The sequence below is a fragment of the Sycon ciliatum genome, chromosome 2, assembly GCF_964019385.1.
Source record: "Sycon ciliatum chromosome 2, ocSycCili1.1, whole genome shotgun sequence".
In the NCBI taxonomy this organism is placed as follows: Eukaryota; Metazoa; Porifera; class Calcarea; order Leucosolenida; family Sycettidae; genus Sycon; species Sycon ciliatum.
Genome location: NC_088644.1, coordinates 7,048,843 through 7,070,194, shown reverse-complemented (window position 1 = coordinate 7,070,194; position 21,352 = coordinate 7,048,843). Strand labels below are relative to the sequence as shown.

The following is a 21,352-nucleotide window of genomic DNA, read 5'->3' as shown; positions in this document are numbered from 1 at the left end:
TGGGTGCAGAGCTGTCTGAATGGTGAGGCCAGTCATGCAGCCAGGAAGAAGAAGTCATTCGTATCTTGTGCTTTTGTTGTGGGCAAGGCTAATGCCGAGACCCTCAGAAAAGATGTGATTGCAGAGCAAAAAGAACATAATGACATGATACTGGCACCAATGCCGGAAGGCTACAGTAGAATGACTGCAAAAAGCCTGTGGATATTCCTGTGGTTCCACTCGAATCACCAGCACCACTTTCTGATGATAACTGAAGACGACGCGCTGGTCATGTTTAATACGCTGCTACCTTGGATTGGTGTTCAGCCGAGGGCGCGCTTCTATGCAGGTCATTACCATGCCGCTCCGATTGTGTACCGATGCCCTGACGCTGCAAACACCAATCCCGACTGTGTCTCCAGAGAGGCGTACAGCAAAGACCTGTACCCGCGATTCGCCAGCAGTTTTGCGTACGTCGTGTCGCGCGACATTACGCTCCTGGCCGCCCACACCGCTCTGGGACGTATTGCATTCCCTGGTCTGCCAGGCAACGCTGAAGCAGCCATGGTGGGCGTACTGCTGGACGAAAACGGAATCGATCTGGTCGATGCCAAGGCATTCATCAACTACCGACTTGAGATGTGTCCTGAGATTGCTGGAACAGGCGATATCATGGTTGTTGGCAATGCACCACAGGACATCATGGAAAAGCTGGCGGAGAACATCGACCATAAGAAACCAGTCTGTGCAGGCGTGCGTGTACACAAGTGGCAATAGTGTTCCGCTTGGACGTATCCATCGGGTACACGCAGCGGTTAGAACTGCCTCACCACAACTCAGCATGATCAGGTACATGAATGCAGCTCCTAGTACTGTACTTGTCGGTGCAACCTACACCATCAAACATGTCAGCAGGCTATAGTCTGCTATCAAGTCCATGGCACTGCAACGCCAAAGAGAATTGGAAACGTGCCGCCCTGCGTGTGGTGGAATTCCAGTGAAGACAGTATGACAGTATGCTAGGAGTGCCGGGTCTGGTAGCATTGGATACTGCATGATCCGAAGAGAGGGTTGAGGGTGAGATAGACCACCCTGTGGACTATGTTTCTTTAGTACACAGAAACGGAAAGCCAGAACGGTCTCAAATATGCTGAGGACCCGTTAGCTGGAATGGTGGAACATTGCCGATGATAACCAGAACTTGGGACTGTGATATCGGCGTGCAAAGCAATGCACTCATCCTATTGTATTGGGAATGATGTCAGTTGGAGTGATGACAGTGATGGGAACGAGTTTGGGGAGCCTATCGGATCACCATTCTATTCTCGGCTGAGCACTGAGCTCTCCTTCCGATTCAGTAGTTCCTACGTGTGGGCTGCTGGACTGAATGACCTCGGCTGACTAATCAATCACCTCTACAACATACACATGTTGTAGGTCTGTTGCTGTCGAATTTGTCTCTACTAGGCACGCATGGCCCGAGCAGGTCTACTGTTGTGGTCCATTTGTAATTACAGATTTTCACCATGAAGCCCAGCCACTGTAGACCACTTGCTTGCTTTTGGCGACGGCTGCAGAGAACAGGAGTTGACTAGAACCTATATCTAATCAGAACACTCTCGCAATGATAGTTATTTTTATCTCTGGCATAGCATCTTCCGGCTGGACCGGCAGCTCATGTAATATAACGCTGTTTTCCTTTTCTGCTCAATGGAGTGAGATATTAATATTAAACATGCTACCTCACTGGGATTTGTACACATGTAGCAATGATTTGTGTTGATGGCTATTGTCATGATAATAGCATGTAATTGCAATTTAGTTTTGTTGTGTTTGCCACTGTGTGTGTGTGTGTGTGTGTGTGTGAGTGTGAGTGAGAGAGACAGAGAGCAGGTAACCCATGTTAGAATGCACTGTAGCTGGACAAGATTTTGGCAGACGCCGCACTGCTAAAACCCTAATGATTTAGATTCCGACCAGGGAGTAGTAGAATACCGGGTATTTTACTACACTGTACTCCATGATACCGACCGCAGTACAAGTGCGCGGCGTGCCAGTGTTGCTCCTCACAGCATCAAAGGTTTCCCACAAGAATGTCCCCTTCCCGGGCCAAAATGACTGCAGTGGCTGAGGATAGGATACTGGTAGATAAACAGATACAATGTACTTTGATTGAAACCAACCATACAGTCATAATCACAGGGTATTGCGCTAATCTGGAAACCCGCGGTAGATCTAGACCTCCAGCCACACAAGAGTCACCCTAGTCATCCGGTAGTAGGCCTCGTGGCCATTGGTATAGTCATAATAGACTTCTTGCGTGAGGAATAATTTGATAAAGAGCAGTATACACATGCAGAACTTGCAAAAGAGTTTTGTAGCATAGGGCACGGCATGGTGACAATATGCAAACAGGACAAACGAGCAGCAGAGAACAGAAGAGATCGAAAAGATTCGAACAGAAAGACTACATTAAGTCGAAAAATATGATTGAGAATCATTCAGGTCAGGAGGGGAATAGAGCAACAGCCAAAATCAGTGTGTTGAACAGCCATAGTCAGCAGATTGAGCAGCCATAATCAGCGGATTGAATGATAAAACAGCAAGTCACCGACTAAAATGATCAAACCGTATTCACGTAACGCAATGGTCAGAATAGGGAGAAATCAAATTCAAATGAAGCAACAAAACAAGACAAAAAAATCTCTGTTGAGTCCACTCAACTCGGACAGCGATGCATTGAAAGATCCTCATGAAGAGACATCCAGATAAATCGAAGTCAAAGAACAGAACAGCAAGTCTCAGCTCAAAATCAAGAGACGCCATAGCAGAGGCAAACAGCAGCAGTAGCAGCAGTACCCCACACGCGGCAAGAAGCAGCAGCAGCGAGCAAGCAAGCATGGCAAGCGTGGCGGCAAAAGTCCTGATGCTTCAAGCAAGCCCGTCGACTGGGACATCAAACGCCACCATGGACTCAAGCAAGCAACGTGGAAAGCAGAGCAGCACAGACGGACATGCAGCGGGTCAACTTAGATAAAACGAGCGGGCAGCGCAAGATTACAGCGGATCACAGCCAGCAAGCGGTGTACTAGCGGTGGCAGGGAGATGGCAGAACAAAAACAACAAAATAATGATGTGCCTGCGGCCCCTTGTTTTCGCAGGCAGCTCTTCAGCTGACGGAGAAGCAAAGCTATGTGCAGCGAATTTCAGCGAGATGGAAAATGTAGGACAAGTTACAAAGAAAGCCAGCGTAAGGCTTGAAAAGTTTACAGCGAGTTTTGACAAGAACACGGAGGCTAAAGCTGAAGTGACAATACCCCATAGCCTACTGCTGGCAGAATAAGGCCAGACAATAAGACCACGAGAAACGGAATTGGACACTAGCATCGAGAGTGATAGGTGCTACATCTGCAGAAGTAAGAACACCTGCCAGAGTCATTGTGACATTGCTCCAAGAGCAGCAGGGAGAGTGAGGGGCGAGGGGCTCACAGTAGCAAGAGCCGCCGAGAGAGAGAGAGAGAACCAGGACGGTGGTCCATCAAGCAGCACCCCGGAACCAGAGAACATGCCCTGGGATGCCCTGGACACATGCAGCTGCTTGACACGGCCAGCCGTCCCAAGTGTAGGCAGCAGCTCTGGGAGGGCCAACGATAGTACTGTGTGATAACCTGGCGGCAAGGAGAGGAGCCAGCAACCGGCACCACACCCCCACACTCACTGCAACATTGACAAGTACGAGAGAGCAGTTCCGCCACCAACAACGGAACACGCCCGTGTGTGCATGACAACACTAGCACGATATAAAACAGGTGAACGCCTCATCTACACACGGCGGATGGAACGCAACTACCTGCAATCAGCACAACAGAGCACAGGGAAAATACAGCATAAGGGGTCGTCCGTAATTATCGAAAAATTAAAAAATCCGTCCCCGTGCAAAATTGTCTCTGACCCACCCACCCACCCCCCATTTTTTCCCAGTAATTTTTTGATTTTTACCGATGCCCAGCTCGAAAATAAGAACTCCTGACCCCGTGTTCACTGATTGCACCTACATGTACATGAATGTCAAGTACTAGTAGCTAAGTAAAGTGAGTAGGAGGTCTACCGAAGGCCATGCACGTCCTACAACTACAAAAAAGTCATGTACCGGTAATATCATACTGGTGTTTGCGATCCTACACTACATCTACAGTGCACTACATGTCAGTGTATGAAAGTCACTGACGAGAAAAAAAAAGAAAAAAAAAGTACGAAAAATCAAAAAATTAAATTCCGCCAGCGCTCTTGCCCACCCACCCCCTTTCTGCCTGAGGACGGATTTTTTAATTTTTCGAAAAATACGGACGACCCCTAATTACACACACACTTCAATACACACACACACACACACATACACACACTTCAATACACACACATACACACACACACACTTCAATACACACACACACACACACACACACACACACACACACACACACACACACATACACATACACACACACACACTTCAATACACACACACACACACACATACACACACATACACATACACACACACATAATGTACATCTATGTGTCATAATTTCTCACAAACATGTACATATGTCATGCATGCATACTAGTACAATGTAGTTCAAGCCAAAGGTCATGCACGGCAAATGCACCGCGGCACGTACATGTACATAAATCACTGTACATCGTGCTTCTGCTCGGCAGTGTACGGTGGACACCGAGCGTGGTCCTAGCACGTGACATGGCCCTGTTCCATGCATGCCAGTCCGCCCAATACAAGCGGAATTTTGCGGGAAAGTCGTTATACTCAATGCATTTTCAGGTCTTTGGGGACCAACAATGTGTCAGTAAATCCGATATATCGCTATTCTCGTGGTCACGCTACCCGATCTAAAATGTATGTAAAGGTCCTGCTAAACAACTTGGGTAACATAATCGACTTGTCGTTATATGCAAGGCCGTTATATCCAATCTCCACTTCATATACTTACTGGACAGCAGACACGCAGCGAACAAAACAAGGTCACATGCCGTTGTGTCCATTCTGGACAGTTGCATCGGTGTCATACACCAGCTGCTCGTGAGGAACCCATTCGGCGCCAGCAATAGCAGCGGCATGTAATGGCATGCCCCTGGGAGGACCACCGGCTGCAGCCCAGGCAGGTTGCGCACGGAAGAGCGCCTCCTCGTCGTTCCAGGGGGAGCCTAGTGGCAATGGTAACGAAAAACAAACAATTCAAGCTCTCAAGTTGTTCAAGGTACCAGAACCCGTTCCCACTTGTAACTACAAAATAGGGGTTATTACAGCATTCGGGTACTCGCCTGGGCTATTAAAATATAGCCGTACTTGTAGACCATAGGACGTCTTGTTCATTGTACACGCATCTGCTGCAAAGTTCAGCAGTTTCAGATTGTGCAAGGAGTAGAGGTGGAATGGTGGATAGGAATACAGCAGTAGAGCAGTAGAGCAGTAGAGCAAGAGAGCAAGAGAGCAAGAGAGCAAGAGAGAGAGAGAGAGAGAGAGAGAGAGAGAGAGAGAGAGAGAGAGAGAGAGAGAGAGAGAGAGAGAGAGAGAGAGAGAGAGAGAGAGAGAGAGAGAGAGAGAGAGAGAGAGAGAGAGAGAGAGAGAGAGAGAGAGAGAGAGAGAGAGAGAGAGAGAGAGAGAGAGAGAGAGAGAGAGAGAGAGAGAGAGAGAGAGAGAGAGAGCACTACCCAGTAGGGGCAAAACCTGGCTGAGTGAACAGATGCTTTCAGCGACCACTTGATCAGCGTGAATATTTTTCCCTGCCGTCAAAGACTGACAAACATGAAGATCACGCTTCGAAAAAATCCGTAGAGCCCATACGGATTTTGGCACAGAAAATCATACCCCGGGTCTCTCTAAAGTTGAACAAATACATCATGAGACAGACACGATACCACCCTGGATACAGCGCAGCCATTTTTATACTCACTATGCATGTGCTGCGTTTCAAACTGGACGTGTGACTGGGCTTGCTGGCGTGCGACACCAATGTTGACTGCAGACGCTAGACCATCAGTGTCGAGTGGTGCAGCGCCGAATGCCGCCGTTGGAATGTTCATCGACACACGCCCATTGCTGACAGTAGCACCGGGCGGTGGAGGAGCCACGGGGAAGCCATTGGTGGCTGGCCCTGCACCCGGTGCTCCAGCAATGGGCCTTGCCGCGGCGACATTGTGGCGATGCGGAAGCACTTGAACAGGTTGAAGCGGACGAACGCCAGCTTGGCCAACCTGTTGCGCTTGCGCCAGGAACTGCAAAGAGGAGAGAAAGAGTGGTAGTATACACACATGACAGGGGAAGGAAACGAGAGAGCTTGGAAGCTCAGGGCCCTACGCTATGCTTTGTTGCCTAGCTCATCGTGCATGTTGTTAGAACTGATGGAAATATTTTTTCCTTCGATTAGCTACATCATTGTATTGCAAAAACGTTTCAATGAGTTACTGAAGTAACGTCTTCTGCATAGCGACGGGACCGGCGCTGACTCTGCCGATCACGGGCGTTCTGGAGTCGACGGGATGTCTGTCCTGACGTTTCCTGGGACCGGCGCCGACTCTGCCGATCACGGGCGTTCTGGAGTCGACGAGATGTCTGTCCTGACGTTTCCTGGGACCGGCGCTGACTCTGCCAATCACGGGCGTTCTTGGGCCCTACGCTATGCTTTGTTGCCTAGCTCATCGTGCATGTTGTTTAGGGGTCGTCCGTAAATATCGAACTTTTTTCACAAAACGAAATAATTTCGTTATGGGGTGGGAGGGGGTTGACCAATTTCGTTTCAGAAAACATTGATTCATGTACATGGCCGTTGTATATACATGTATATCAACATTTTTTACGTTCTGAGGGGGAGGGAGGGAGGGGTTGGGTCTAAACTAAAATAATTCGTTTGGTGAAAAAAGTTCGATATTTACGGACGGCCCCTTAGAACTGATAGAAATATTTTTTCCTTCGATTAGCTACATCATTGTATTGCAAAAACGTTTCAATGAGTTACTGTAACGTCTTCTGCATAGCGACGGGACCGGCGCTGATTCTGCCGATCACGGGCGTTCTGGAGTCGACGGGATGTCTGTCCTGACGTTTCCTGGGACCGGCGCCGACTCTGCCGATCACGGGCGTTCTTGGGCCCTACGCTATGCTTTGTTGCCTAGCTCATCGTGCATGTTGTTAGAACTGATGGAAATATTTTTTCCTTCGATTAGCTACATCATTGTATTGCAAAAACGTTTCAATGAGTTACTGAAGTAACGTCTACTGCATAGCGACGGGACCGGCGCTGACTCTGCCGATCACGGGCGTTCTGGAGTCGACGGGATGTCTGTCCTGACGTTTCCTGGGACCGGCGCCGACTCTGCCGATCACGGGCGTTCTGGAGTCGACGAGATGTCTGTCCTGACGTTTCCTGGGACCGGCGCTGACTCTGCCAATCACGGGCGTTCTTGGGCCCTACGCTATGCTTTGTTGCCTAGCTCATCGTGCATGTTGTTAGAACTGATAGAAATATTTTTTCCTTCGATTAGCTACATCATTGTATTGCAAAAACGTTTCAATGAGTTACTGTAACGTCTTCTGCATAGCGACGGGACCGGCGCTGATTCTGCCGATCACGGGCGTTCTGGAGTCAACGGGATGTCTGTCCTGACGTTTCCTGGGACCGGCGCCGACTCTGCCGATCACGGGCGTTATGGAGTCGACGAGATGTCTGTCCTGACGTTTCCTGGGACCGGCGCCGACTCTGCCGATCACGGGCGTTCTGGAGTCGACGAGATGTCTGTCCTGACGTTTCCTGGGACCGGCGCTGACTCTGCCAATCACGGGCGTTCTTGGGCCCTACGCTATGCTTTGTTGCCTAGCTCATCGTGCATGTTGTTTAGGGGTCGTCCGTAAATATCGAACTTTTTTCACAAAACGAAATAATTTCGTTATGGGGTGGGAGGGGGTTGACCAATTTCGTTTCAGAAAACATTGATTCATGTACATGGCCGTTGTATATACATGTATATCAACATTTTTTACGTTCTGAGGGGGAGGGAGGGAGGGGTTGGGTCTAAACTAAAATAATTCGTTTGGTGAAAAAAGTTCGATATTTACGGACGGCCCCTTAGAACTGATAGAAATATTTTTTCCTTCGATTAGCTACATCATTGTATTGCAAAAACGTTTCAATGAGTTACTGTAACGTCTTCTGCATAGCGACGGGACCGGCGCTGATTCTGCCGATCACGGGCGTTCTGGAGTCGACGGGATGTCTGTCCTGACGTTTCCTGGGACCGGCGCCGACTCTGCCGATCACGGGCGTTCTTGGGCCCTACGCTATGCTTTGTTGCCTAGCTCATCGTGCATGTTGTTAGAACTGATGGAAATATTTTTTCCTTCGATTAGCTACATCATTGTATTGCAAAAACGTTTCAATGAGTTACTGAAGTAACGTCTTCTGCATAGCGACGGGACCGGCGCTGACTCTGCCGATCACGGGCGTTCTGGAGTCGACGGGATGTCTGTCCTGACGTTTCCTGGGACCGGCGCCGACTCTGCCGATCACGGGCGTTCTGGAGTCGACGAGATGTCTGTCCTGACGTTTCCTGGGACCGGCGCTGACTCTGCCAATCACGGGCGTTCTTGGGCCCTACGCTATGCTTTGTTGCCTAGCTCATCGTGCATGTTGTTAGAACTGATAGAAATATTTTTTCCTTCGATTAGCTACATCATTGTATTGCAAAAACGTTTCAATGAGTTACTGTAACGTCTTCTGCATAGCGACGGGACCGGCGCTGATTCTGCCGATCACGGGCGTTCTGGAGTCAACGGGATGTCTGTCCTGACGTTTCCTGGGACCGGCGCCGACTCTGCCGATCACGGGCGTTATGGAGTCGACGAGATGTCTGTCCTGACGTTTCCTGGGACCGGCGCTGACTCTGCCGATCACGGGCGTTCTTGGGCCCTACGCTATGCTTTGTTGCCTAGCTCATCGTGCATGTTGTTAGAACTGATGGAAATATTTTTTCCTTCGATTAGCTACATCATTGTATTGCAAAAACGTTTCAATGAGTTACTGAAGTAACGTCTTCTGCATAGCGACGGGACCGGCGCTGACTCTGCCGATCACGGGCGTTCTGGAGTCGACGAGATGTCTGTCCTGACGTTTCCTGGGACCGACGCTGACTCTGTCGATCACGGGCGTTCTTGAGTCGACGGGATCTCTCTTCCGACGTTTCCTGTGACCGCGCTGACTCGCCCGTTCACGGTTATTTTGGAGACGACGGGATCTCTCTTCCAAAGTATGTTTTTGCTGACGCATCCTATCACCTATTCGGCAACTGACGTCCATTCTAATTGCATTCCCTCCTCGTCTCCCTATTTCTTTCCAGAAAGTCTCCCTATACATCAGGGAGTTGTATACATAATACGACGAATATTGGGCCAGCTGTTTGTGGCCAGCTGCGTTTGATGGTACGGTACGGGACAGACAGGGGAGCCAGCAAATATCGTGGTCAGCTGTGTTTGATGGTACGGTACGGGACAGATACGGGATAGCGCCAGGCATGACAAAAACAAACAAACACCAAATTGCTGTGTGGACCCTGGCTAGCGCCAGACGATACTGAAGTAACGTCTTCTGCATAGCTACGGAATAAAGATATATAGATAGAGGTAGTGAGATTGAGAGAGAGAGATAGAGTAATGTGCTGTGCAGTAGTTGATGAGATTGCGCAAGTGAACCGTAGGAAAGAACAGTCAAAACATTGGGCATGACCCGGTAAAAAAGATTTTGATGTATTCAGTTGTACCTGATGAATTTATTGCCAGTCATGCCCAATAGTCAATACTGTTTTGGAGTAATGTAGCACACCTGGTTGCAGGCAGTAATAAAGTTCAGACGCCCATAGGTGCTTACCGGGTCAAATGCGGGAGGTGGCGCCATGCCAGCGGGCATGATATGCGGATGCGCAGGTGGTGGACCGGCCGCCGACAGATCTATCTTTTCCATGCCGTTCGTGATCATACTTAGACGATCGTACGCCTGCTGAAAAGAAATGGTGAGCGTAAGAGAGTTTACACAGTCACCAACACACACACACACACACCAAAAGAGCCGTACACGAGACCAGGTCTGGTTAAGTGGAAAGAAAATGTTGATCTCTTCCAAGCACAAACATTGAGAGCGGTTTTAGGTTTTCAGAAACAACGGTGTGGTGCAGGGGTGGTGGCTGGAAAAGACTGAAATTACTGTAATTATTACAGATGCACTAATTGTACACCTGTACATTCCCATTGGCCTCCGAGTCAAGGAGAATATACAGTCGCACTGATGTGTAGTACCAAGAGTACAGAACCCCCCCCCAGAGTGTGCAACGCCTGATCCAGCTCTGCATAGGGTCTTGGTCGAGCGTAATCGGATCTTCTGATGTCATGCGTACACTCCACACCAGCGCAAGGCCGGTCCCGAGCCAGGACACTGTTGTTTTTGATCCGAGAGTACCCACGATTCCCCGGGTTCCCCTCAGATGTGTACGGTATTATGAGGCAAAGATCCGATTACGCTCGACCAAAACCCTATGCAGAGCTGGATCAGGCGTTGCACACTCTGGGGGGGGGGGGGGGTTACCGTATGTACTCTTGGTAGTACCCATATCACGATATCTGCACCACACCAAGAAACATCATTATCAGGGTCGCACGCGCTTTGTTATACGGACAACTGGTTTGCTTTATGCCGTCTGTCCAGAATCCATCACCAAGAAAATGCATGTATGGTCTCTTTTCTATGGGACGGAGGCGCGCACACTGCCTCCATTACAGCCAGCAGCTGCAACCAGCACACTGCCTCCATTACAGCCAGCATCTGCAACCAGCACACTGCAGAATATCAAACTCTGCCCTTACCTTGTGGTTGGAAGCCAACTTTGAATGGGACTGGGGCTTCTGCACCCAAAGCTTGGAGATTGAGTAGGTACTCAACTAACCCAGCAAAAATGGATGTGCTGCTATGAGAGGTTTGGGGGTTTAGTGCATGAGAGCAAGGCATGATGCAGGCAGGTTACGCAATAAAGGCAGCGGGCGGCGCACTGTCCCATAACTTGCCCCTTGGGCCAAAAGCACAGTTACATACTCTTGCTTGTCATATTAAATGGGTTTTTTTCTCACCCCTTTTTTCACACTTGAACAACGCCAGGATCATCCGTCACATAATGCGGATGCATGTCCTATGTACTGTAAAAGCAGAAATTTTCGGTGGTGTAATATTTTCAGTATTCTCCAAAATCGGCGGTTCGGTAGAGGGAAATTTTCGGCAAAACCCGTTCTCCAGGTAGGTGTACTAGTACTACATGTATACAGTATCGGTTGTACCAAAATTTTCGGTGCGTTTTAATAGAGAGGTTCCGCATAACGTAATTACGTTAGTAAAAAACGTAGTCGATCTACGGAAAGTCTTACGTAAACTGCATGCGGATCTGGGTTCCGCCATACGGAGTGTTCAAATCACGTAGCTGCCCTTGGCAACTCCGAACGCGGCAGTGTACGACCAGATCGACCTGGGGAGAGAGTCATAAATTTGTACCCCAATCCGCTTACGGACCAGCTACGTTATCAGAGCCCTATCTACGTACTCTACGTAGACAACTTTCCGTAAGTGGAGTGCAAACTCGCGAATTCACGGGTTTTTCCCGCCCACTAACGTAAACTTTACGTAGTGCGGAACCTCTCTAATATCGGTAAAAATTGTCGGCACCGAAGGTACCGAAAATAAAACACCACCGAAAGTTTCTGCTTTTACAGTACGTAATAGTGAACTGCAATTTCCCCTACTACATTTGTCAGGCCAGCGCAATCGGTCAAGTGTACTTCCACCTCCCTGGATTGTGTTTTCCAGAAACAGATTGTTACAAAGACAATGCCGTTATAAGAAGTATTCTTTATAGCGGTAGGGCAACTGTGCATGGGGTAAAATGATTACTTACTCGACCCTGAGGGGCTGCTGGCCCTCGGACAATTGGTAGCGGAAGTGGCGCAGCGTTGACATGAGCTGGAATGTAGCCCGTGGTGGCAGCGGTGACAGCAGCACCAGCAGACGACAGCGTCGCTTGGTGTTGCTGCTGCTGATGGCGGACACGCTGCTGCAGGTGCGGCGGCGGGTGGTGGTATTTGCACGGCGGCGAGCGACGCATGCACCGGTCCTTGATGAAGTCCATGCAGACGGTGACAGAGTTGTCGTTCGGGTCAAACTGCACCTGCGGGCCCGGATGTGCAAAGCGGCACTCGGTAGCAGGCCGTCGACAGGCGCCACGCAAGAACTCCCTGCACGCCTACAGCAAGCAAGCAACGGCAAGGAAGAATAGGTTAGCCAAGCTTGCAGCGATTCACAGGTCAATAGGGCTTGAAAGTGATGACGTCAAAAACGGCCAGGGAGTAGTAAGTTGACATCAGATTTCTATTTTGGATCCACTAAGGTGTGACTTTGCTATTGCCTCAGTATGTGGGTGCATAGCAACCCGCTCATGTCGTATGCAGGGGTGACTTTTACTTCGCCACCAGTTGTAACCCCGACCCCAGTAGCCAAATCAGTCAGTTTCACTGGCTACACCACCTTACTGTGAGTAAGACGGCTTGAAATGTGCTTGGATCCATACAAAAACTGGATCCAAGTGGATCCAGTTTTTGAATTTTTTGAAATTGTTGCTATGCTGTGACATAGCACTTTAAGCCCTATATACTGGCTGTCAATTCTAATCACATGTTGCATTAATCCTTGTTTTGCAGAATGCTAGATAAGAGCAAAGATAACACCTGATACACTATTTACTTGTATCGGGGAAACATCTACTGTCTGTTGTAAATGTATGAGCCCCGTACACACTACCATACGCACACACTCCCCTGGCCCCTACACATATTCATGCACTCCCTGCTGACCCCGTTTCCCGCTCACCCTGTCTCACTAACTGCATGCACCCCTTTTCCCGCTCACCCTGTCTCGCTTAATGTATGCACCCCTTTTCCCGCTCACCCTGTCTCGTTTAATGTATGCACCTCTTTTCCCGCTCACCCTATTCCCACTTACTGCACGCACCCCTTTTTCCCTCCATAGCTTTAGTTATACCCTGAAGGCTGCGCTTGCGCAGGCTGATCGATCTCTTTGTGCTATTCTCCTAGTCTAGTCCTTTGTGATATTCCAGTCTCTTTCCTCGAGATAATATAATCATTCTAAAAGCCCTACGAGTGTACTGAGAATAGTAGTAACAAGAGAAGTTGTAGTTAGTAGTCCTTATTTGACTACATGTCAACACCCAAGACTCAAACCAGGGACCTTGGCTACAGGCTAGCAATGCTCTACCACCAACGCTGCAGTCACATCAATGCGACTCAGCAGTTCAGCCAAAGAGTGCACTTGTGTACCCCACAGATCAGTGGAGATTCGGGGCTCTTAGCCGTGAGTTGTTCGAAAGCGCTGAGCGACCTGTGCTGAAAGCATTCAGCTGTCACAAAAGAAGCAAGTACCGCACCACTATTTCAGAGAATTGCCTTCCGTTCGCTAGACAAGATTTCGACAACATGACTCTATGTGTGGTAGTTCAGGGCATACCCGCACCAAAGTTCACGTACAGGTATACCGAGGGTGAAAAACTCAAGATTCCCTTTCCTCCATTCAGCACAAACTGAACACGACTCGTTTGGTGTGACCGCAGTCTACGCTAGAGTGTGGTCATCAGTTAGTCACATGATCACTACTGTGTAAAGAATGCACTCGGATGGAGAGCCAAGGATAGAAAAGAAAAGGGCCAAGGAACTAGAAGTTATGCTATAATGTCCACTAATACCACCAGTTACTTGACAATCAGCTCATGCGATAACATTGCACAACACTGACCAACGGTACTGACGTTCTACAACTAACTGCCAATGAACTGGTGGTGTTAGTGGACATTATAGCGTAACTTGTAGTTCCTTGGTTCTTTTCTTTGTTATAAAACTGTGTAAAGACAGCAACATTTTAAAAAGTTCACAGCAGCCCAAGCAGAAAACCTTACTTCCATTCGGTCGGAACCGTCTGGTCGGCGACCACCAGGAGGAGGTCGAACACCGTTGACAGCCACTGGCTGCTGTACGGGAGTTGCAGCGTTGCTCCGGTTGGCAAAGCCCGGGTCAATAGTCGGCTCCATGGCCAGCTGTGGAATCGAGGGGCTGATCTGGGAAAGGTGGACAGGAATAGGATAGCACACACGCTAACAATTAGGCAACATGCCAAGCTTGCCATATTCGCACACAGGCCCTTTCAGAAGCTTCTGCACAAGCTCCACAGTGAAGTTGCACCGCAAGACGTCATTTGTAAACCATTAAATACTGTAAAGTCGCTCCGCTCCTACTGAACACAATGCTGGTTTCCGGACCAAAATGCACACGTCGTTGCAAGAGTGCATGAACCAGAATGTGCAACAGACAGTGTCGTAGAAGCCAAGGGCGTATTTTTCAGATCGCATTGACGCAGTGCAACGGTAGAGTTGTGGATCGCAGTTTCCATGACTGGTCCGAAATGACGCAAAGTACTAAACGATGAACTTTGCTGTCATAAACCCATATGCAGAGTTGCATACTCTGACCTGTGTGTACTCCTGCTCATAGGCATGGGCTTACATTCGAGATCAAATGTTCGCTACACTATAGTATTCGATTGATTTCTCGCGACAGGATTGGTATGATGGATGCACACAATGCTGTCCATTCTAGAATAAATTACGAAGCACAAACCATTGAAATACCCACAGTCGAACGTTTCTTAGGACAAACACGAAGAGACCGATGGAATTTTATGTCACAATGAGAATTCTTGTTATCTGTACTCTATACACTGTAAATACGCAGTGATTTGTTCAGTACACCCACACCTCAGTTATCCAGACACCGAAGTTACGGGCACTTCGGTCTACCGGGCACCATTAGGTGAGTGTTAATGGAAATAATTACTACTCTTATGTTAACTTATAGCGGAAATAGTCGCATCACATGGAATATCTCTGGCCTTTCCGCAATCAAAACAAATGTGATTCAGAGTTATGGACATTCAAAGTTACTGGCAGTGCCCTGTCCCGGACCGCCCGGATAAACGAGGTATGAGTGTAGTCATGAATGCTAGTTCTTCTAAAGCAGAAGTATCTCGTATCAGTGTTCTTTGCCTGAACACAATTTCCATGGAAAACTGGGTTTAACCCTTTATTACCGGCCTGCAGACTTTCGATCATATATGATCGAAAGTCTGCAGGCCAGTAATATCTTCGTAACTCGATCATTTCTTGTGCGAATTCAACAATCGAAAGGTCTATTTGGTAGCGGAAACTCCAAGCTATCCAATGCAACAATCGCCGAAGAGTTACGATGTCGGACACCAGAGATATCGCACGCCGTATTCTCACCTCGGCAAATTCAAATTTTTGATCGATCACATCGCCATTTTTTGGGAAAATCCCTTTTCGTGCGCTCTTTGAGCGACTAAACACATGATAATGACGTAGTCAGCTGAAGTTTGAATCGTCTCAAACAAATTTGAGCGCTCTGCGATGAAGGAGAGTAGAATGGCATTGATGGACGAATTTGCTTGCATATCAGGCTTGGAGAGGACTTTGCTATGTTACCGCGCCTGATCTGTGGCAACTGGATAATGGAGCTTGGTACCCTGGCGTTGCTCTCGCCAAGAGCTTTCCAACGAGCCCGAGATTGTGAAAATCAAGTGAAGGAGACCAAAGTTATGACCTGGTGAAGTTGGAAATAGTGCTGAAATTCGTAATCCTGGTGCATGCTGTGCAAGTAATCCGGTAATAAAGGGTTAATTATACCCACTTTGAACTGAAGGTCGAATTTTTAAAACTGCCATAATCTACGCATCTGACATGTGCTCTCTGAATCCCATGTGCGCCTGCCACTTGGTGCAAGGAGTCATAAGTGATCTTGCCACGGTTTTCGCGAGTGGAGCATGAATAAAACTCACACGTACCTCCAATTCGCTATCTTCAAGCCTTCAATCTGGGGTTTTTTCTTCCGGCCATTGGAGAATTTTCAAAGTAGAACCCAGAACATGTTATCTAACATGCCTAACACTATAAAATTTAATGATCAAACATCACTGTTGCCTATGAACTGGATTGTGTATGATATGATCGCACTTGCCAGAATGTGACATGTACCATTTCAGGCCCAACACAATGTTTTTCATATCCAGAGTATGGTGGTACGAACCGTACTCCGGATATGATTTTTCCGCATTAAATGTAGAGGTCTACAACATTTCCCAAAAGCGTTATTATACTTCGACAAATATGGCAACTAGCGACATATGCGGCAAGCAAGTTCCAAGTGAGGCTGTTGCGGTCATGTAGGGAATCGGATTTCCGGCGAAAATTAACGTGACCTTACGGTACTGTCCGCAATGCGTGTGGCATGCTGGTTACAGCATTTCATTATTAGGATTCATCCAAAGGATGTATGGAGTAGAAGTATACCAAGACTGATGGATATCAGCATCAGCACCTGGACAATATTCGCCTTTGTATATTACCTTCACTTCGACTTTCTGCAGCAACGGTGTAAAATCACAGCTAAGTCTACCAATTAAGGGCCAGTAAATTGAATGTTGATTTTTCAAACAAAAAAAGTACTCTCGAAACCCAAAGCAACCAATTTCTCACCAATGAAGATCTCGTCGCTGGGTAGTTCGCATCTCCATTCTGGTGATGGCCATGCGTTCTGCCCGCATTATCCAATTGCTCTTTCTTGATGCGGCGGCTGGGATGGAGGTATTTGCACTTCGCCCGAGTGCATTGACCCTAGATAATAATTGCAAAAAATAATTTGTGGAGGCGAAATGTTTTTTCACTTCATTGCAGGAGTTGAAAGCCATTGACTCCAGCGAAGATACAAGCTCACGGGGTAAAAGGTTTCACACATGTGCAGAGATATCAAGCAGTTATTCGAAGACCAACTTACTTTCAAGTGGTCATAACATGAAACGACTTTGTCATTATTTACGTCCACATGCTCCGGAGGATGAGCATATTTACAATCGTCATTAGACCGAGAGCAATCTCCTCGCAAATAGTCTCGGCATACCTCGACTTGCAACCAGCGATTGTCTCTGGCCATTGCGCTAGGACAAGAACTGCCCACTAAATCTCTGGCCAGCATTCAGTTAGTTTTCATTACCAGCATGACTTGGAGAGGGAAAAGTGTCCTATGCACTAGAACTGAGACTCGGAAAATGAAAACAGAAAAGTAGTGTGTGTTTGCTCTACGAAAACCTGCCACCTTTTGTTCAACTTCAGGCTGAGTGAGAGCGTGCTGAGCTGAGCTGATGAGGGAGTGACAGGTGCAGCATGCATTATGTGTGGCTGACAACACTGTCAAATGTGGACTTCGAAAATGTGGACTTTTCTCAGTCAGGCTCTGACTATCAAAGATGCGCAGCTCATATCCTGCTCTATGCCGCAGTATGCGTTTAAAAAATATTTTTGACTTATTAAAATTTCATTATTTTTGATTGACGCGAATATTATGGCAACGTAATAATTATTATAGCTGTGAGTCGTAAAAATACCACGACTCTCGATCTCTAGCTAGCTACAGCTGGCCAGGTAGATCTACAACCCACCTGCAGTAGTGGCAGGTGAAGAGCACCAGATCAGCAGAGGCAGAGCACGTAGATCGACAAACCACTGCTGGAAACTGTAGCTGCTGGCAGTAGACCATGGTAGACAGACTGTCACTGTGTCAGTTGTGAGTCGAATCTTTTGCCGTTTTGGTGGTGACCTACAGTAGTTTTGCTTTAGTACTAGTTTTAGTTTACGGTCGCCGGCACCTGATTTCCTGTTTTTTGGAGACCTAATAATTAAATTATTATATAATGGCTTCGACTGGATATCGGATCATTTCCGATTCACCTTCAAGAGAGTAGATCTACCCACCAACCAGGATACCGCTACAGTCAGTACTGCCTGTAGACTCCATTGGTCTACATCTAAAATACTAGTATTATATGTCTGGAAGTGGATCAACTAACTTTTAGATCCCCTATTCGCGATCAAACCTTACACTTGCAACCTTTCAGTTTTAGTAATAGTTGTGTTACGGCTAGCGGCTACTGCTGTGTTGTGCAACTAGGAAGGCAAGTGACCGCGTAAGGGTAAACAGTTGACAAGTGAAAAGTCAGCTTGGACCGAACGGGAGAAAACGCTCAAGCAAAAACAGTCCATCATCTGGCAGGACTCGGGTGACACTGGCTCAGTCTTCTGCGAGTTGAAACAGTAACGACTGCCAGTGACGACTGCGTTTATCGCTGGATGTTTATCTCCAACTACTGCGTGGAGTCTCAAGTAAATTTCGTATTCGTCTTCACTCTACACTTATTCCGCTTGCCCTCCCCCCCCCCCCCCCCGCCGAGTGGAACAGGGCTCAGTGCCTCGCGGATGACGGATTCCTTTCGTTTAATGTACGAACTACGTCATTTTGGAAGCATCCAACAGCAATTGTCTGTTTCATCAACAGAACCAACCGTGACCCCGCCCGCATACAGGGCCTGGATGCAGTGAGGACGAACGAGTGCAAACACATCTTCAGTTTAGCGATATCAGCCTCTCTGTCTCTCCCTCTAGTTCTGCGGCAAGCACTGAGATGGCCGAATCAGCGGACATTGCCTGTCAGGTCAATACACACAGTGCGGACGTGTCGTTAAGCCGTGCGTTCTTACCCCAGAAGCCCAAAAACAATTTGGAACAGACAATTCCGATACCAGACGATGATAGCGAGCAACTGTTCTCGTTTCGCAAGCTATGGGCATTCACAGGCCCAGGATTTCTGATGAGCATCGCCTATCTTGACCCGGGGAACATCGAGTCCGACATGCAGTCTGGGAGCGCTGCCGGATTTCATTTGCTGTGGTTGCTATTCAGTGCTACATGCATGGGTCTGTTGCTGCAGCGCCTAGCAGCAAGACTGGGTGTTACCAGCGGGCAGCATCTAGCAGAACTGTGCAGACAACAGTATCCCCGTGTACCACGTATTGTCCTCTGGCTCATGATCGAGCTGGCCATTGTCGGATCCGACATGCAAGAAGTCATCGGAACGGCCATTGCCTATTCGTTGCTTAGCAACGGCAAAATCCCGTTGTATGCCGGGGTCCTGATCACCATCGCCGATACATTCCTGTTCTTGTTTCTGGACAATTACGGTCTGCGCAAGTTGGAGGTATTCTTCTGCATGTTGATCACCGTCATGGCGGTGACGTTTGGTTACGAGTATATTGTAGCAGCACCTAACCAGGCGGAGGTGATGAAAGGTTTAGTTGTGCCTTGGTGCTCAAATTGCGATCGGCCAGCGCTAAAACAAGCGGTGGGCATCATTGGTGCTGTTATTATGCCGCACAACTTCTACCTTCACTCTGCCCTGGTGCGCAGCCGGGATGTCGATCGGTCATCTTCTACGAAGGTCAAAGAGGCCAATTTCTATTTCTTCATTGAGTCTGCTATCGCACTGATGGTGTCCTTCGTCATCAACTTGTTTGTAGTGTGCGTGTTTGCTGAGACATTCTTCAACATGAGTGCGAGTACCATCATCAATGAATTCAACTGCTCTGCGCTGGGAAGTGCTTCCGACTTGACTTTGAATGGTACAATTGAGTTGGACTTGCGCAAGGGAGGGATCTTCTTGGGTTGTCGTTTTGGCGATGTAGCCAAATACATATGGGCAGTAGGTATATTGGCGGCCGGCCAAAGTTCTACCATGACTGGTACGTATGCTGGGCAGTTTGCCATGGAAGGGTTTCTGAACATCAGCTGGAGTCGCTGGAAGCGTGTGCTCCTGACCAGGTCTATAGCAATTGCACCGACATTGTTCGTTGCCATCTCAGCGGGAATTGATGATCTCACTGGCTTGAACGACTGGCTGAATGTCCTGCAATCCATTCTTCTACCGTTTGCCGTGTTGCCTGTACTGCACTTTGCCTCTAGCAAGGCTGTGATGCGTGAGTTTAGAGCGGGTCTTCCTATGCAGATTGCCATGTGGATCTTGGCCGTTCTGGTGATGGGAGTTAATCTCTACTTCACATTCAACTTCTTCCGCAGTCTGTATGGCAAACTCCCGTCAACAGTCTCCCGAGTTGGCGTCGTCCTCGGTATTATTGTTTTCTTTGTAATCTATGCCGTGTTGGTGGGCTATCTCATGCTGTCCGTATTTGGCCTGTATATACGAGGCCTTTCTGAGAAGTTGGGTCAGACTTCAGGTAGATATGCGTTGCTTCATAATAACGGGTATACCCGCATTGACAGGAATTCCCTTGAGACTCAAGACGATGATTAGACAACAAATGTTGGCCGTTGCATCGTTGTTGACGTAATTGTAGTGTGAGCACCATCGTGCTTGGTGGATCGCAATAAATCAGGAAGTGATATCAGCACCTCCTTTAGGATGTTTCACTTGGAGAATTTTTTTGATTCAGTTGTATAAAATAAATATCATCTGTATCAAATTCCTTGCTGGTTCTTTGTTGTGAGAATCACTAACAGCAGAGTCTGTTTGTTGTTTTGCTGGCATATGGTGTGTTTAGAAGGAACTGCGTGAATTATATAATTCGGATGTTGAGCCAATAATGTCTCTTGATGTCCCTTTCCTTCCTACAATTATAATAATCATAATATTGGTGTACGTAGTGTTTATCAGAACATTATGTCAGTATCATTATCTCTCTCTCCTAGCCGGCTTGACACTGTGTAGTGTTTGAAAAATTTAATATTATACAAAATACCAGTGTACTTTTTTTCCAACCTTGGTTTTGTTGACCATGATCAAGAGTAGATAAACAAGAGTGTGCAACTCGCGGATGGGTTGGCCCACGGCGGAATTTTTTGTTGACGTAATCTTTTCGACGACGCACGCGCTGCGAGCCTTTTGGAGAGGTTTCCCTCGTGCACTTGGCCGGACATGTCTGTGCCCAGCACGTGCTCTCACACTGCTCTGCGGCCAAGTCCGCGTTTCTCTGAAAAAAGGTGACGTCAACAAAAAATTCCGCCGTGGGCGGGGGTATCTGCAGATTGTGCAGGAGAGATCCGGAGTTGCACACTCTTGTTTATCTACTCTTGCCATGATCCATCGAGCATGAAGGACGAACGAAATATTGTATGCAATTTTAAGTTTTGAGAATCGCGATGAGCAGAACCAGCTGAATCAACATTATTAATATTACATACTGAAGTACCAAAAACTTGAACGGCTATTTATTATCTATATTGTTGCCGGATGATTGAACTGAGCATGTACATGTAACTGAAAAGTGCAGCGAGAGATAACCTTGCTCCACCT

At 47.8% G+C, this 21,352-nt stretch overlaps 2 protein-coding genes across 3 annotated transcripts; one reads left to right on the top strand and one right to left on the bottom strand.

Annotated features, from left to right (window-relative positions):
- Positions 1-2,249: 2,249 nt before the first annotated feature.
- On the bottom strand, positions 2,250-17,301 carry LOC135808462 (muscleblind-like protein 2a). 2 transcript variants are annotated; one of them, XM_065321652.1, is made up of 8 exons: positions 16,991-17,301; positions 16,693-16,830; positions 14,044-14,202; positions 11,977-12,321; positions 9,912-10,040; positions 5,949-6,270; positions 4,986-5,199; positions 2,250-3,829 (listed from the first exon to the last, which is right to left on the bottom strand). In XM_065321652.1, the coding sequence occupies exons 1-7, from the start codon at positions 17,186-17,188 to the stop codon at positions 5,018-5,020; spliced, it is 1,473 nt and encodes a 490-aa protein (XP_065177724.1). In that variant the 5' UTR covers positions 17,189-17,301; the 3' UTR covers positions 2,250-3,829; positions 4,986-5,017. The 2 variants fall into 2 exon arrangements, with proteins under 2 accessions (XP_065177724.1, XP_065177726.1); XM_065321654.1 differs by having other exon boundaries at positions 9,912-10,037; positions 16,991-17,299.
- A 407-nt stretch (positions 17,302-17,708) lies between these two features.
- LOC135808461 (natural resistance-associated macrophage protein 2-like) lies at positions 17,709-21,328 on the top strand. Its single transcript, XM_065321651.1, has one exon. It carries the CDS (start codon positions 18,671-18,673, stop codon positions 20,351-20,353), a length of 1,683 nt encoding a protein of 560 aa, XP_065177723.1. The 5' UTR covers positions 17,709-18,670; the 3' UTR covers positions 20,354-21,328.
- Positions 21,329-21,352: the final 24 nt, after the last annotated feature.

Excerpts from the sequence above, each read along its gene's own strand:
- LOC135808461 (XM_065321651.1), top strand. The coding sequence starts at position 18,671 with ATGGCCGAATCAGCGGACATTGCCTGTCAGGTCAATACACACAGTGCG.
- LOC135808462 (XM_065321652.1), bottom strand. The coding sequence starts at position 17,188 with ATGCTGGCCAGAGATTTAGTGGGCAGTTCTTGTCCTAGCGCAATGGCC. Across the intron at positions 10,041-11,976 it reads CAGCAGCCCCTCAGGGTCGA|CAGGCGTACGATCGTCTAAG; the intron begins GTAAGTAATCAT and ends ATTTCTTTTCAG. Across the intron at positions 6,271-9,911 it reads CACCTCCCGCATTTGACCCG|TTCCTGGCGCAAGCGCAACA; the intron begins GTAAGCACCTAT and ends TCCTCTTTGCAG.